Source organism: Miniopterus natalensis, chromosome 4 (genome assembly GCF_054644295.1).
Source record: "Miniopterus natalensis isolate mMinNat1 chromosome 4, mMinNat1.hap1, whole genome shotgun sequence".
Taxonomy (NCBI): Eukaryota; Metazoa; Chordata; class Mammalia; order Chiroptera; family Miniopteridae; genus Miniopterus; species Miniopterus natalensis.
Genome location: NC_142084.1, coordinates 57,618,087 through 57,632,440, shown reverse-complemented (window position 1 = coordinate 57,632,440; position 14,354 = coordinate 57,618,087). Strand labels below are relative to the sequence as shown.

The following is a 14,354-nucleotide window of genomic DNA, read 5'->3' as shown; positions in this document are numbered from 1 at the left end:
ATTTCTGGTAACCCAGAATGATGCATGAGTAGCAGAATTATCTTATGCACTAAGGAATGAGCCTCACCCAAAGAGTTTTAAGAATTTTATTAAGAATGAGAGGCAACTCAGCAGTTATACCTTGACTAGTGATGGAAGACCAAGCCAAGGGGATGTCTTAATCAAGGCTCTCTCAGATGCCTCACCACTGTTTAACTTCTCTGGAACTTGGAGAAAAAAGGAACAACTCTGAGTTAACTATGTTTCAGTTTCTGTGACCAGGCAGAATGAGGTTCATAATAGAAATTAAGTTCATTTATTAAAAAAATTAAGTTATACTTTTACAAATGAGCTTAGTGGACTGATAATCATATCCCTTCATGCCAAAATTATATTATGCCAAAACATCTCTTTATTGACTTTCCCCATGCTCCCAACCTGCTTTATCTCTGGACTCTAGTTTAGTGAGCTATATTGCCAATCATCTCTTTGCCAACTTTGAAATCTCAGGATCACCTTTTGTACCTTTTCCTCATTATATTATATGGCTGCTAAATTCTGTCAGTCCTCTTTCTGAAATCCATCTGACTCTCCTTTTTCTTCTTAGTGCTCACTGCCAGTATACGGGTCCTAGATTACCAAAATATAATAATGCGTAAGTATGTTGTGCTTATGTAAGATTGTATTATCTCAGAAACAGAAAATATACCTTATTTTCAAAACCACAGGAAATTTTAATAAATATCAATTTACCTTAGACCACAATGAATGATTTAGTAAATCATGGACCAGATCACATTCTCTGGTCCATGAAATTATAATTAACACATATAGAGCTTACACTGGGGTTAGGTGTTGCTTAGGAATTTATGTACTGATGACTCTCAGAGGGAAGGTGGGGGTGGGTGGGAGGGTGGAGAGAGATTAACCAAAGAATTTATATGCATATATGCACAACCCATGGACACAGACAATAGTGTGGTGAAGGCCTGGTGCGGGGGTGGGTGCTGGATAGAGGGGTCAATGGGGAAAAAAGGGCACATCTGTAATACTTTCAACAACAAAGACAAATTAAAAAAATTATGTATATTAATGCATATAATCCTCACACCCCACTTCATAAGTAAGGAAACTGAGGTAGAGAGAGACTAAAGAATTTGCCCAAAGTTAAAAAGTTAATAAGTGGTGGGGCTGGGTTATAGTACTATTGAAACAGCAATGTGGCTGTGGATGTAAACTGAGAACATTAATGTAAAAGTGCACACACGAAAATAGAGTGTAAGCCTTTATTAAATTTATATTTACTTTAACCTGATCATTTCAACAGAATTATTATGAATTTCCATTATCTATCATATTAATTATTCTTATATAGACAAAGGGATCTTATTCATTTTTAGTTTGAAGAAGGTGGAGTTGGACTTTTCACCACTTCTTTCTTCTCTTCAAATCAAGTGCCTTTATTTTGCAGCAGATGCGCCAGTCATCACAGTATCTAACAGCAAATTCTTTGGGATTGCACTTCATTCTGCATGTATGGGATGCTGAAGAACACCTGCTGTTAAAAACTAAGCTGGCTTTGAAAAGAGAAAACATCATATTGTGTTATGTTAGTTATTTTTATATTTTAATGTTGAAAGTATTTCATAATAACTTGAAACAACAACAATAAAGAACTTGCCCAGAAAAAATAACAAAAAAATTGTAGTAGAGAAAAAAGTGGAGATAGTGAATAAAGATAAATGAGTATTTTTTTCTATAAGAGAGTAGGTATATGAGGAAGTAGCTGAAAAGGGGAAAGGTTTTTGATGAGAACTGTTACAGCTTATTCCTGCCTCAAATGAAACATCCATTTAGGGGTGAGGATTTATGATGGAAGAAAGAATGTTTAATTTCAAGAGTGAAGTTTTTAAACAGCTAGTGGGGATAAAATTCAGTGCACAAGAGGAAAGGTTAGCCTTAAATCAGAAAACCAAGAGAAGGTAGAGTAAGCTAAAATTAAAAGCTATATCGTGGTTGGAAAATGGAGAAGTTATTTCTTATTCCCTTTACTTTCTTAGATTATTAAAAAAAAATATCACCAATAGAGAATGAGAAGGGGACAGAGGGAGTTGGGTCTTGGTTCCAACTTTCTGGTGTATTTAGGCCTCAAACCATGTCTCGTTTACTGAGGAAGTTTCTGAGATCTGCACAAGATCCTATAAACCATAATCTCTTACTTTGGTTCCCAGATATCTCTCTCCCTCCCTCCCTCCCTCTCTCTGTCTCTGTCTCTGTCTCTCTCTCTCTCTCTCAGCATTTTCTTCTGTCCTTTTCCCACAAAGAAAACTATCTTAAGTTCTATAGTAATCATTTCCTTACTTTAAAAAATTTGTTTTATTACCTGAATTTTCACCCTTAGACATTACATTTTAGGTTTTTTCTCATCACAATGTTTGCTATTCCCTTTAAATCTACAGGTCCTTCCCAAATTCTTTTCTTGTATTTTTTATATTGAAGAACTTGAGATGTTTAATCTGTAGTGTTCCCCACAGTTGATATTTTTTGATTGCATACTCTTGGAGAATTCAACATGTTTCTGTGTCCTCTGTATTTTCAGAAATTGGCAGCATGATTCAAAGACTGGATCAGACTCATGTTTGATTCTTTTAGCTAGCTGCAATGTATTGGTGTGTGTGTGTTTTATAAGGAGACCCTTAATGCCTGGTTATCTTTATTTTGGAGATGATAGCAGTTATTAATGCTCAATGGCTAGATTCATTAATGCAATGGAGTTGCACATTGGTAATATAGTAATTATATCATGTCCTTTTCATTGTTTAGTTGCAATACTTTAATAAAGAGACATTTTATTTAATTTAATTTTAAACCATTTTATCACGATATGATAGATGTAAAGAACTGTACATATTTAATGTATAGAACTTGATAAAGTTTGGGGACAAGTGTACAGCTATGAAACTGTCATGACCATCAAGGTCATAGACATATCCATCACCTACCAAAACTTTCTCCCACCTTCTTTAATATTATTAATGTTATTATTTGTGGTAAGAATACTTAGTTAGAATAAGGTCTATACCCTTAGCAAATTTTAAATTTACAATATAGTATTGTCATCCATAGGTACTGTGTGTAGAGCAGAACTTCAGAACTTATTTATTTTGCATAACTGAACCTTTGACCAACAGTTCTCCATTTCCTCTACTTCTCATCCCCAGGCAACCATCATTCTTTCTGTTATTAAGAGTATGACTTTTGCATATATTTAAGGTACAATATGATGTTTGATATAATATACATTGTGATTTTATTATCACCGTGAGATAACATAACCACCAACTCACATAGTTTCTCTTTCTTTGTGTGGTGAGATCACTTGAGATCTACTCTCTTGGCAAATGTCAAGTATGCAATACATTATTAACTGTAGTCACCATGCTGTACGTTAAGTCTCCAGAACTTATTCATTTTATAACTGAAAGTTTGTACCCTTTGACCAACACCTCTCCATTCCCCCTCCCTTATCCTCTGGCAACCACCATTATACTATCTACTTCTTTGAGCTTGACATTTTTATATTTCACATATAAATGAGATCATACAGTATTGGTCTGTCTGTGTTTCTTGCTTACTTGACTTAGCATAATGTCCTTCAGGTTTGTTCATGTTGTTGCAAATGGTTCTTTTTAAGGCTAAATAATATTCAATTATATATATATTATTTATATGATATATGTTTTATATATATATATATATATATCACAATTACTTTAACCATTCATGAACTGATGGACACTTGTTTCCGTATCTTGACTAGTGTGAATAATGCTGCAATGAATATGGGAGTGCAGATATCTTGTCAACATTCTGATTGTATTCCTTTGGATATAAATCAGAAGTGGGATTGCTGGATTATATGGTAGTTCTAATTTTAAGTTTTTGAGAAACCTTCATACTGCTTTTCATAATGGCTATACTTATTTACATTACCGTCAAAAGTGTATAAGGGTTCCCTTTATTCCATATATTTGCCAACATTTGTTATTATTATTTTTTTAAGTAATAGCCATTGTAACAGATGTGAGGTGATATCTCATTGTTGTTTTGCACTTTCTTGATGATAAGTGGTGTTGAACACCTTTTTGTATTCCTGTTGGCCATGTATATATCTTCTTTGGAAAAATATCTATTTGGGTACTTTGCCCATTATAAATATCTGATGATTATTATTATTTTGCTATTCAGTTGTATGAGATCCTTATATATTTTGGATTTTAACTTACCAGGTACCTGGTTTGAAAATATTTTCTCTCATTTTATAGATTGCCTTTTCATTCTTTTGATGATTTCATTTGCTGCTCAGAGGTTTTAAGTTTAATGCAGTCCCAGTTGTCTAATTTTCTTTTGTTGCTTGTGCTTCTGGTGTCATAACCAAGAAAGCACTGCCAAGACCAAGGTCAAGAAATTTCCCCACTATGTTTTCTTTTAAGATTTTTACAGTTTTCATCTTAAGTTTAAATGTTTAATTTATATTGAGTTTATTTTTGTGTATAGTGTAAAATAAAGATTCAATTTCATTCTTCTGCAGGTGGATGTCCAGTGTTCCCAGCATCATTTGTTGAAGAGAATATTTTTCCCCCATTGTATATTCTTGGCACTCTTGTCAAAAATTAGTTGACATGTATGTGTCAGTTTATTTGTGAACTTTCTAATCTGTTTCCTTGGTTTATATGTCTGTTTTTATGCCAGTACCACACTACTTTAAGAAAAAGAAATAAAAGGTATTCAAACCAGAAAGAGATAAAATGATCTCTGTTTTTCATTTGTACGATCTTACATGTAGAAACTCTAAAGTTTTCACCAAAAATTCTGTGAGAACTAATGAATAAATTTAGTAAAGTTGTAGGATATAAAATCCTCATAAAAATCAGTTGCATATTCAAGGATTAGAAGATTTCATATTTTTAAAATATTCATACTAACAAAAGTGATCTAGTGATTTAACACAATTTCTATGAAAAACCCAACAATTTTTTTTCACAGAAATAAAAAAAAAAATACAATTCTAAAATTCATATGGAACCACAAAAGACTGAATAGCCAAAGCCATCTTGAGACAGAAGAATAAAAATAAAGGCATTACAATTCCTGATTTCAAAGTATTACAGAGCTGCAGACTCAATTTTGTAAAGATAGCAACTCTCCCCAAATTGATCTCTAGATTCACTGAAACTCAATAATAAAAGACAACCTAATTAAAAATGAGTTAAAGAACTTTGAATAGGCACTTCTATAAAGAAGATATACAAATGGCCAATAAACACATGAAAAAATGCTCAACATTGCAAATTAACTGCGAAGTAAAATGCAAATTAAAACTACAATGAGATATCAATTTACACCAACTAGGATGATTTATAATAAAAAAGGCAGATAATAGCAAGTGTTGGTGAGTATGTGGAGAAATTGGAACTCTCATGCATTGCTGGTGAGTTTGTAAAATGAAACCTGCAGCTGTGGAACATTGGCAATTTCTCAATAAGTTAAACACAGAGTTACTCATATAACACAGCAATTCTGTTCCCAGATATTTACCCCCCAAAATTGGAGATGTGTCCATGCTAAACTTGGACATAAATGTTCATAGCCACATCGTTCATAATAGTTCCAAAGTAGAGACAATGGAAATGTCCATCAATGATGAATAGATGAATAAAACATAGTAGTATCTGTTTACTAGAATATTATTTATCAGTTGAAAGGAGTTAAATATTAAGCATAGTACAACATGGGTGAACTCTGAAAAACATTAAGCTAAGTGAAAGAAAACAGACACAAAGGGCCATATATTGTATGATTATATTAAATGTCCAGAAAAGATAAACTGATTGTGACAGAAAGCAGATAGTGGTTGCCAGGTTCTGAGGGGAGGGAAAGATGGGGAATTAATGAATATGAAGTTTCTTTTAGGGGTGATGAAATGTTCTGGAATTAGATAGTGGTGATAGTTGCATTACTTTATGAATATACAGAAAACCACTGAGATGGTACACTTTAAAAGAGTGAATTTTATCTCAATAAATATAAAAAACCAAGAAAAATGAGGAAAATTTTGAATTGCTAGGTATTAAAATGTGTTCTAAGGTAGTATATACATAAGACAATAGATAATAATATGAGATAAATAAGACAATAGATGATAATATAAACCCCAGTTATAAGTCCAAAGATTAGGTTAATATGTATTTATTATATAGTATTGGTGGATTTTAAAATTAATTTGGGAAAATTAATTTTGTTAATTGTTGAGGTAGAATCTTAGCTCCCACTATACACATAGTAATTTCCACTTAGGTTTTTACCCCTTACCTAGATTAATGATCAGAATGTTCTGTGAATTACAGGTTATGATGGAGTGGCCTCCTCTTTACCCCTGGTCCTTTTTTTAATCATCACTCACTTTCCATTTTTTCAATTCCTCCTATTTGTGTGTGTATGTATGTTCTGCAAACATCTTTCCACCATCTTTGGATCAAGCACAACTGCAAGTTAGATTTCATAATAAGTTAAATCACTGAAAGGCACCACCTTATAGATGTAGTAGCATCAACAATCCTTTCCTGTGAGCAGTCAACTCACGCCTCTAACATTTTTCATTGTATGGTACAGTCTGCCCTTGTCTAACTTATTTTCAAACTCTCGGAAAACCTAGTATTTTCATAACTCTGGAAAGAAAGGTTTCTGTCTTACCTGGAGGAACTGTGGACAACAAGGCAAGGACCTCAAGGATGCAAAGCAAGACCCTCATGGTTGAATACATTACTTAGAATCAGTAGCTAAAATGAAGAGAACTTCTTTATATATTTATTACTCAGGAGGTAGGTCACTGTCTGATTATTGAACCTTTCAGTAGCAAGAACATTTCTGTGTTCCTGTGAGCCTTCATATCAGGAGACAGCATGCAACGAACATGACTATCTGTTATTCAAAGTACATTTGTTAAATATTGACAGGATGTGGGCAACCACAGTAGGGTGCATAGCACTTACAGAAAGGGAGAAGTTTGGGTGAAGGCAGGAGAGATATTCCATTGAAAAATCATTGTCTTACGGTTCCTGGCTAAGGTGACATTTATAGAGGAAAAGTAGTCACTTTACTTAGGTTTACTTAGGTTCAGGTTTTTTCTCCTTTGAAGTTGCTGGGACAAGTGGCATCTGGGAATAAAACTCTCCCAGCACCCTGAAAACTGACAGGGAAATCTTAGAGTCATTGGGTGTGTGCTGGTTATTGATGATTGCTCCATTTACTTAAACCTCACTGGTTTGGAATCTTTAGCATCTCTGGTCATGAATCCAAAATTTACTGATTTTTCTTGTCTTGGAAGTCTTGCCTTCTTGATCATGAGAAAAGCTTTGGAAGTATGGTTTACATTGCTAAGCAGTGAAATTTATGAACACAAATCCCTTAGGGAACACTAAGGGCAGAATGTTCAGTGGTGCTTTGACATTTTCTATAAAAATTTGTTTTCCATCCAGACATAGCTGGAGCTGGGAGGTGAGCTTGGAAGCCTGCCAGGAAAGTCCAAGAACATTGTGTGATCCAGGGGCTGGCAATCTAGGACATCAAAGGAAGGGTCAGAAGAAGGTTCATTGCATGCTGGGAGTGGGCTGGTGGGCACCAGGTGAATGTTGATAGGTAGCTTATTTCCAGATAGCTTAGGGCCTCAGCTAATTAAGAAAGATATGGCACTTTGACAAATGCCTTTCCTTAAAAGAACACAGAGAAAAATCAAATAGTTATCAAGCTATCAAAGTACAAATTGTCACAGCAGAAGGAGAAAGGAGTTAATTTACCATGAGATAGTAAATTAGACCTAGAAATTATTGGGTTTTATTGAACATAGCTCTCCAGAAAGGCATTAAATACTCAGAAAATAATTTATATTCAAGTGTTCATTATCTACCTCCTTTCCTTATAATCATTATTATTGAGAGCTTTGAAGTCCTTGCAGCTTCAATTATTTCTTTTTCTTCTTATTGCTTCAATCTTGCCAAATTCATTATTCTTTACCTTCAGTCTATAAGCATCTTCAAATTTCTGGACTTTATTTATTTATTTAAATATATTTTTATTAATTTCAGAGAGAGAGGAAGGGAGAGGGGGAGAGACAGAAACATCAGTGATGAGAGTCAATGACTGACTGCCTTCTGCATGCCCCCTGCTGGGGATTGAGCATGTGCCCTGACTAGGAATCGAACCAAGATCTCCTGGATCATATAGGTGGATGCTCAACCACTGGCCCAGGCAAGTTCCTGGAATTTAAAAACAGAACATAAAATTACCTTCTTTGTCTTTAGTTTACTTAAAAAAAAAATCCTTACCCAAGAATATTTCTTCCATTGCTTTTCAGAGACATTGAAGCATGGAACAGACTGATGAATCTCAGAGGGAAGGCAGGAGTGAGTGGGTGGATGGGGAGAGATAAATCAAAGAACTTATATGCATATATGCATAACCCATGGACACAGAAAATAGTGTGGTGGAGGCCTGGGGCAGGTTGGGGTGAGATAGAAGGGGTCAATGGGGGAAAAAGGAGACATCTTTAATACTTACAACAATAAAGATAAATTTTTAAAAAATCCATAATTTAAGAAAAAAATGAGTTTTTGTTTTGTTTTAAATATATCTTTATTGATTTCAGGGAGAGGAAGGGAGAGAGAGAGAGAAAAAAAACATCAATGATGAGAGAGTCATTGATTGGCTGCCTCCTGCAGGCCCCTGACTATGATACTTTGGTTGCTACTGAGTACGTGCACCTTAGAACTCATACCCAGCCTTCTAGACACACAGTGGTGAGTGGGATCCAGGAGGGATCTTGTTGGCTGTCTCTTCATCTGGTCTCTTAGTTAAACTTCTGGTGGTCTTTCATTTTGCTTGTTGTTATTAGGTTCATGGAGTTGACAGCCTTCTCTTAAATGCTTGACACCAAAATCTACATATTTTCAACAATACCCTTATTCATGTACTTCTCCATTTTGTGTACCAAATAAAGTCAGTCTACTCAGGAAGAGCTCTTCCTATGACCTGTTTCCTGGCAGAACATCTTTACTACTACATAGGAGCCATAGGTGTAGAAAGCATATCTCTCTATCCGAGTGTTATCACCACTCCACCAACTGATGCAAGAGGAAGATGGTAGAATATGGTCTTCTTAACCTGCCCCTCCTGTCATAGAACAGTGGCTCTACATCAAACTGGGTCAAACAAAATTGGCAACTCAGTATTCTAGGCCTATTGTGCCTGAGGCATAACTCTCACCCTTTGAGTGAGAGTGGGATGAATAAATTTGTCTCTGTCTACATAATACATAATTTTCATAGCAGACAGTTAGGTGAAAAGTAGGTAAGTATGAGGTCTGTCCTTACTTAAATGACACCATAGCATAGTCTGGGATCTTAGTGTTGAATGAACCCACTCGTATTGACCATATCTGTCCTGAATACAGAAAGTAACACAGACCTACCTGGGGGAAAGGATATGTTGTAGTTCAAATGTCACAATTTCTTTTAGCTTTTAGCAAGATTTAGAACACTTGTTTGGATAAATGTTTCTCCATTTGTTGTATGCCCTTAGATAAGTTTCCAGAGACATTAATTTTTTAAAATTTTCATCAGTTAAATAATTGCTCACTAAAGAGAAGATCCTCCTGGTCGGGTGTAGCTCAGCAGTTGAACATTGACCTATGATCCAGGAGATACCAGTTCAATTCCCAGTCAAGGCACATGCCAGGGTTGTTGGCTCGATCCTCAGTGGGGGGCATGCAGGAGGCAGTCTATCACTGACTACTCTCTCATCATTGATGTTTCTGTCTCTCTCTCCCTCTCCCTCTCTCCAAAATCAATAAAGATGTATTTTTAAAAAGAGAGAAGATCCACCAAGCTTCTCACACAATTACTCTGGAACTCCCACTCATCTTGAAACAGGATAGTAAGAAGCTAGGGAAATTCCAGGGCAAGAGGAATAGGGAAACAGACAAGAAAATTAAACAAGGCCCAACGGTTTGGGCAGCTTGCAGACAATTTGCAGCAAGATCTTATCTTTCCCAACCAAGGATGCTTAAGAAAAAATTGTCAATGTCTCTCCTCCCTAACCAAAGAATACATAGTTTATTTATTTATTTATTTATTTATTTATTTATTTATTTATTTATTTATTTATTTATTTTTCCTTTTAATTCTTTAAATTTTATTTTTGTTTAAAATATTACAGATGTCCCTTTTTCTCCCCAATGACCCATTCCACCCCATCCTACCCCCCTCCCCAGTCCCTCTCTCCACCACTGTCCGTGTCCTTGGGTTGTGCATATATGCATATAAATTCCTTGGTTACTCTCTCCCCCTCTACTCATCTGCCCTCCTCCATCCCTCTGACATTCGTCAGTCTGATCCATGCCTCCATGTCATTGAATCTATTCTGTTCATCAGTTTATTAAGTTCTTTAGATTCCACATATAAGTGAGATCATGTGATGTTTGTCTTTCTCTGCCTGGCTTATTTCACTTAGCATAATACTCTCCAGGCCCATCCATACTGTGCCAAAGGGTACGAGATCCTTCTTCTTTATAGCTGCATAGTATTCCATGGTGTAAATGTCCCACAGCTTTTTTTATCCACTCATCTACTGATGGGCACTTGGGCTGTTTCTAGATCTTAGCTATTGTAAACTGTGCTGCTATGAACATCGGGGTGCATATATTCTTTCTGACTAATGTTTCAGGATTCTTAGGATACGTTCCTAGGAGTGGAAGGAATACATAGTTTAAATCACCCTGGAACTGCTAAGGCAGGAGGCAGGGAGAAGGGAAGAATAGAGAGTTTATCTCACCCACTAAACAAAGAAGTCAACCATCTTGGGGAAGAGGGAGTAAAGAGGGAGTTTTCACCTCACTGTTTAAACAGAGAAGCCAGCAGTTTCGGGGCTTGTTAGAGATAAAATCGCCAAATGCTACTCATAAATTCTGGGAAAGCCATAAACAAAATAAAAGGAAGCCCTTGAGAGCTAGCCTGTACCAAGATATCTGGCAGAGGAAATTTAAAACCTGTAGACAGAAAAGTATAAAAAGCCAAACCTCTACAAGATAGGGCTTCTCAGACTAGCTGGGAAGTCCATCTGTGTTTCATAAGCCGGACATATTTTGACAAAATTGCTTGCCTTGCTTCTTTAGTGAATTTACTTTCTTTATTTCTTAATAAATTTTGCAACCAACAGAAAAATGAGATGTGATCAAGAGATAAGGGAAAATCTTTAAGATGCAAATGACTCTTTAAATATCAACAGGGATCCCATGGCACCTTGTCCTTCATACAAGGATAGCTTAGAAAATCCACTTTCTGAATGAAGTTTTCCTCCCTCCTCCCCTCATCTTCCCCTACATATATCTTCCAATTGATTTGTCTTAAATGCTTAGACACAACATTGTCTAACCCCCTTTCTCTCTGTTTCACAAGTTCTCCCTTATCTTTTACCTGCCACTAATATTTTCCAGATACTATGATGCTCTAAGGCATGCCCATTTAGTCAGATAATTGTCGATGTTAACCTCAATTCAGCCCAAATATTTCACAGTAATTATAATCATTTTCTTTTGTCAGTGTAAGAATTCTTTAAAGTACAAGAATATTTAGCTCTCAATTACTTGCTGCCCTTTTATATCTAAATAAATGTTTGTCCACGAAGTTTTGTTTCTTAGTGAAAAAGTTTTATAAGACAGGCAGTCTCATTAGACTGAGGTACTTGAACACATCTATCTTTTTTTCTAACTAATTGGCAGTTCATCATTTTTATGCAATATCATAACAGATACAGCCAGAGATTTGACATGCAAGATTCCTGCCTGAGTTAATACTAATTAGTTTTCATATTTAAATATTGAAGAATGATGTTCTCAGGGATTATATTTGGCTAAACATAGGAAAACAAACAATTGTTACTAACATTGTTTCATTTAAACATTTCACTCATCATCTCTTATTTTTTATTTAAACAGATTGTATTGAACATATCCCAAAGTTTCAGAGCCTCAATAATAGACAAAGTATTGTATAAAGATAGTCAGAGCAATGTTAATGTATGTGACTTCAGAAGAAGCCTACCGTGGGCTTTTCAGGGAACTGAGACCACTGCTTCCTTGGTCAAGGTATCCATTTAAAGGCAGACTGACAGGCTCCCAAGAAGCTCCTCTAAAACTTTGATTTCTTTCTGTCCCTGCCTCTGCCATTCAGCAATCATGTTCTCCCTCCTGACTGTTAAGGTTATATGTTAGGTTTGAACACTATAAGGTCTCACCTGTAGAATCAGTGTGTCCTGGAAGAGTGTCTCTAATAGGTACTCTGTTGGGACAGGAGATAAGAAAAAGAGAAAGAACAAGAGAAAGAAAAAGAAAAGGAACTGGGGCATAAAAAAATGATCCCCTTCACTGGAGATTATGTTCAGGTAGAATCTGGAACATGAAGATTTCAGTTCATTCAAACTGACAGAAATTTCCACTGTCAAATTTTCAGTATGCTGACAACTGGCCGAATTATCTTTTTGAAAAAAGAAGGAGCATAAGTCAAATTTGTTGTGTTTGTGGAATTTCCAGATAGTTAATCATGCCTAGATTTAGCTATGTTCTTTCAAATATTGTTTGCAAAATAACATGAAATTAGCAGAAAGCAGCTAAGTCAGTGAGCCAATTAACTCTACCCACATGCCGCACTCTTGCATTGAAAATAACTTTAAAGAAAACTAGGAGAGAAATATTGAACCAGGGAATAATATTTTATGGAAGATTATGTAGGGAATAAAATGTATGTTGGGTTACTTAAACCCAAACCCAAACCATTGGTATAAGTAGAATATTTATATTAGTACAATATTCAATCAGACAGAAGATTGATTTGTCTAAACTCTCTGCTGTTTACACGGAAATGTGGTCATACGTAAAATCATTATTTGAGCTTTCAAAACATTATTATTTCTCTTCATAACAGGATGCATCAAATTACAAATGCATCCTGTCATCTATGCACATGCTTGACCTTCCTATGGTCCAATATGATCAGTATCATCCTGTCAAACCAAGCTATGCCTTATTATCTCACTGGAAGTACATTTTATCAAATGTACTTTTAAAATTCAATCTTCATATTATTTCATATTAATAAACACACAGGAAAAGAAAATAACTTATAGTCAAGCAAATACTCTCCTCTTACCTACTGGAGAAGTATAAATACAGAGGCCACACCCAATTTCCAGAACCTTGCAGCAGTACCAATATCTATACCCATGTCTTTCTTCATAGCATCAATAGGTGAGAAATATGAAGAGCACTAGCTCTCCGAGAACAAATATAATTGAGCAGTTATGGAGGAAGTTAGAAGAGGAAAAATGAAGGAAATAGGTTATGCAGAAGGCAGGAAAGGGGCATTCAGCTATGAAATATTCAAGAATAAAGGATTACAGCAGGTTAAGGAGAGAAAAGCCATATTAAAGTTGATTATCAAATACTGATTCGCTAATTAGTCTGAAATGTAAGTTATTGATAAGCTAACATTTAATGTTATACTTCTTTCATGATTGTGTATCATCTATAATCATAGATTTGATGCATCTCTGGTACTATCAGTGTTAATACAAACTATCAACCTAACAGAATTTTAAAAAGAGTTTTTATCCAATTATTTCTTTATTTAAAAAACAAAAGATCACAGCCAAGTATGTAAGGAAAAATGCTGTTGTCCTGAACTTACTTTTTAGGAAAGGGCAACAGGGAAAACTGAAATACACTTTGAAATTGATTATATTTTAAAGACGATGAGTATACTTTTTTAAGCATTAAGCTAACTACATGGTTTGCTAACCTAGATGGTGCAAAAATATTTCCAGATGGAGAGGTAGGACCAGATGCTATTGATACCATTGTAAATAACCCAGTTATTAATTAACTGGAAAGAGCAAAGGGAAGACCAAATAGATGCATGCCCAGTCAAGTCTGGGTGATGTAGGAAAGATACTTGTCTGTCAATCATATCTGGAAACAGGTCATTGGCCAGAGTAGGTGTGGCCACTGCAAGTATGGGAAGACAAGATATTTAAACTCCTAAACAAAGGAGTTCCCTTTTGGTCGTGTGCTGGGCTCCAGGCTCTGTTGTTGCAGGGGGCACGCCCCCCCTGCATTTGCCCACATGGCTCACAGCCACATGGACCCCGTACAATGGACTAATGGACTGGAACTAGTCTGGGTGCTATGCTGGACCCAACTCCACCACAGAACTGGAAACTCTGCACACTGGCTTTGATTCTAGCTCTGCTGGATCCCCAGCTTCACC

General features: G+C 35.6%; 1 protein-coding gene across 1 annotated transcript; it reads right to left on the bottom strand.

The window, feature by feature from the left end:
- Positions 1-1,404: 1,404 nt before the first annotated feature.
- On the bottom strand, positions 1,405-6,790 carry LOC107527460 (beta-defensin 43-like). The gene is made up of 2 exons (XM_016200246.1): positions 6,733-6,790; positions 1,405-1,556 (listed from the first exon to the last, which is right to left on the bottom strand). Exons 1-2 carry the CDS (start codon positions 6,788-6,790, stop codon positions 1,405-1,407), a joined length of 210 nt encoding a protein of 69 aa, XP_016055732.1.
- Between the last annotated feature and the right edge of the window lie 7,564 nt (positions 6,791-14,354).

Coding starts and splice junctions, on each gene's coding strand:
- LOC107527460 (XM_016200246.1), bottom strand. CDS start 6,790: ATGAGGGTCTTGCTTTGCATCCTTGAGGTCCTTGCCTTGTTGTCCACA. Junction 1,557..6,732: donor GTTGTCCACAGTTCCTCCAG/GTAAGACAGAAA, acceptor CTCTTTTCAAAG/CCAGCTTAGTTTTTAACAGC.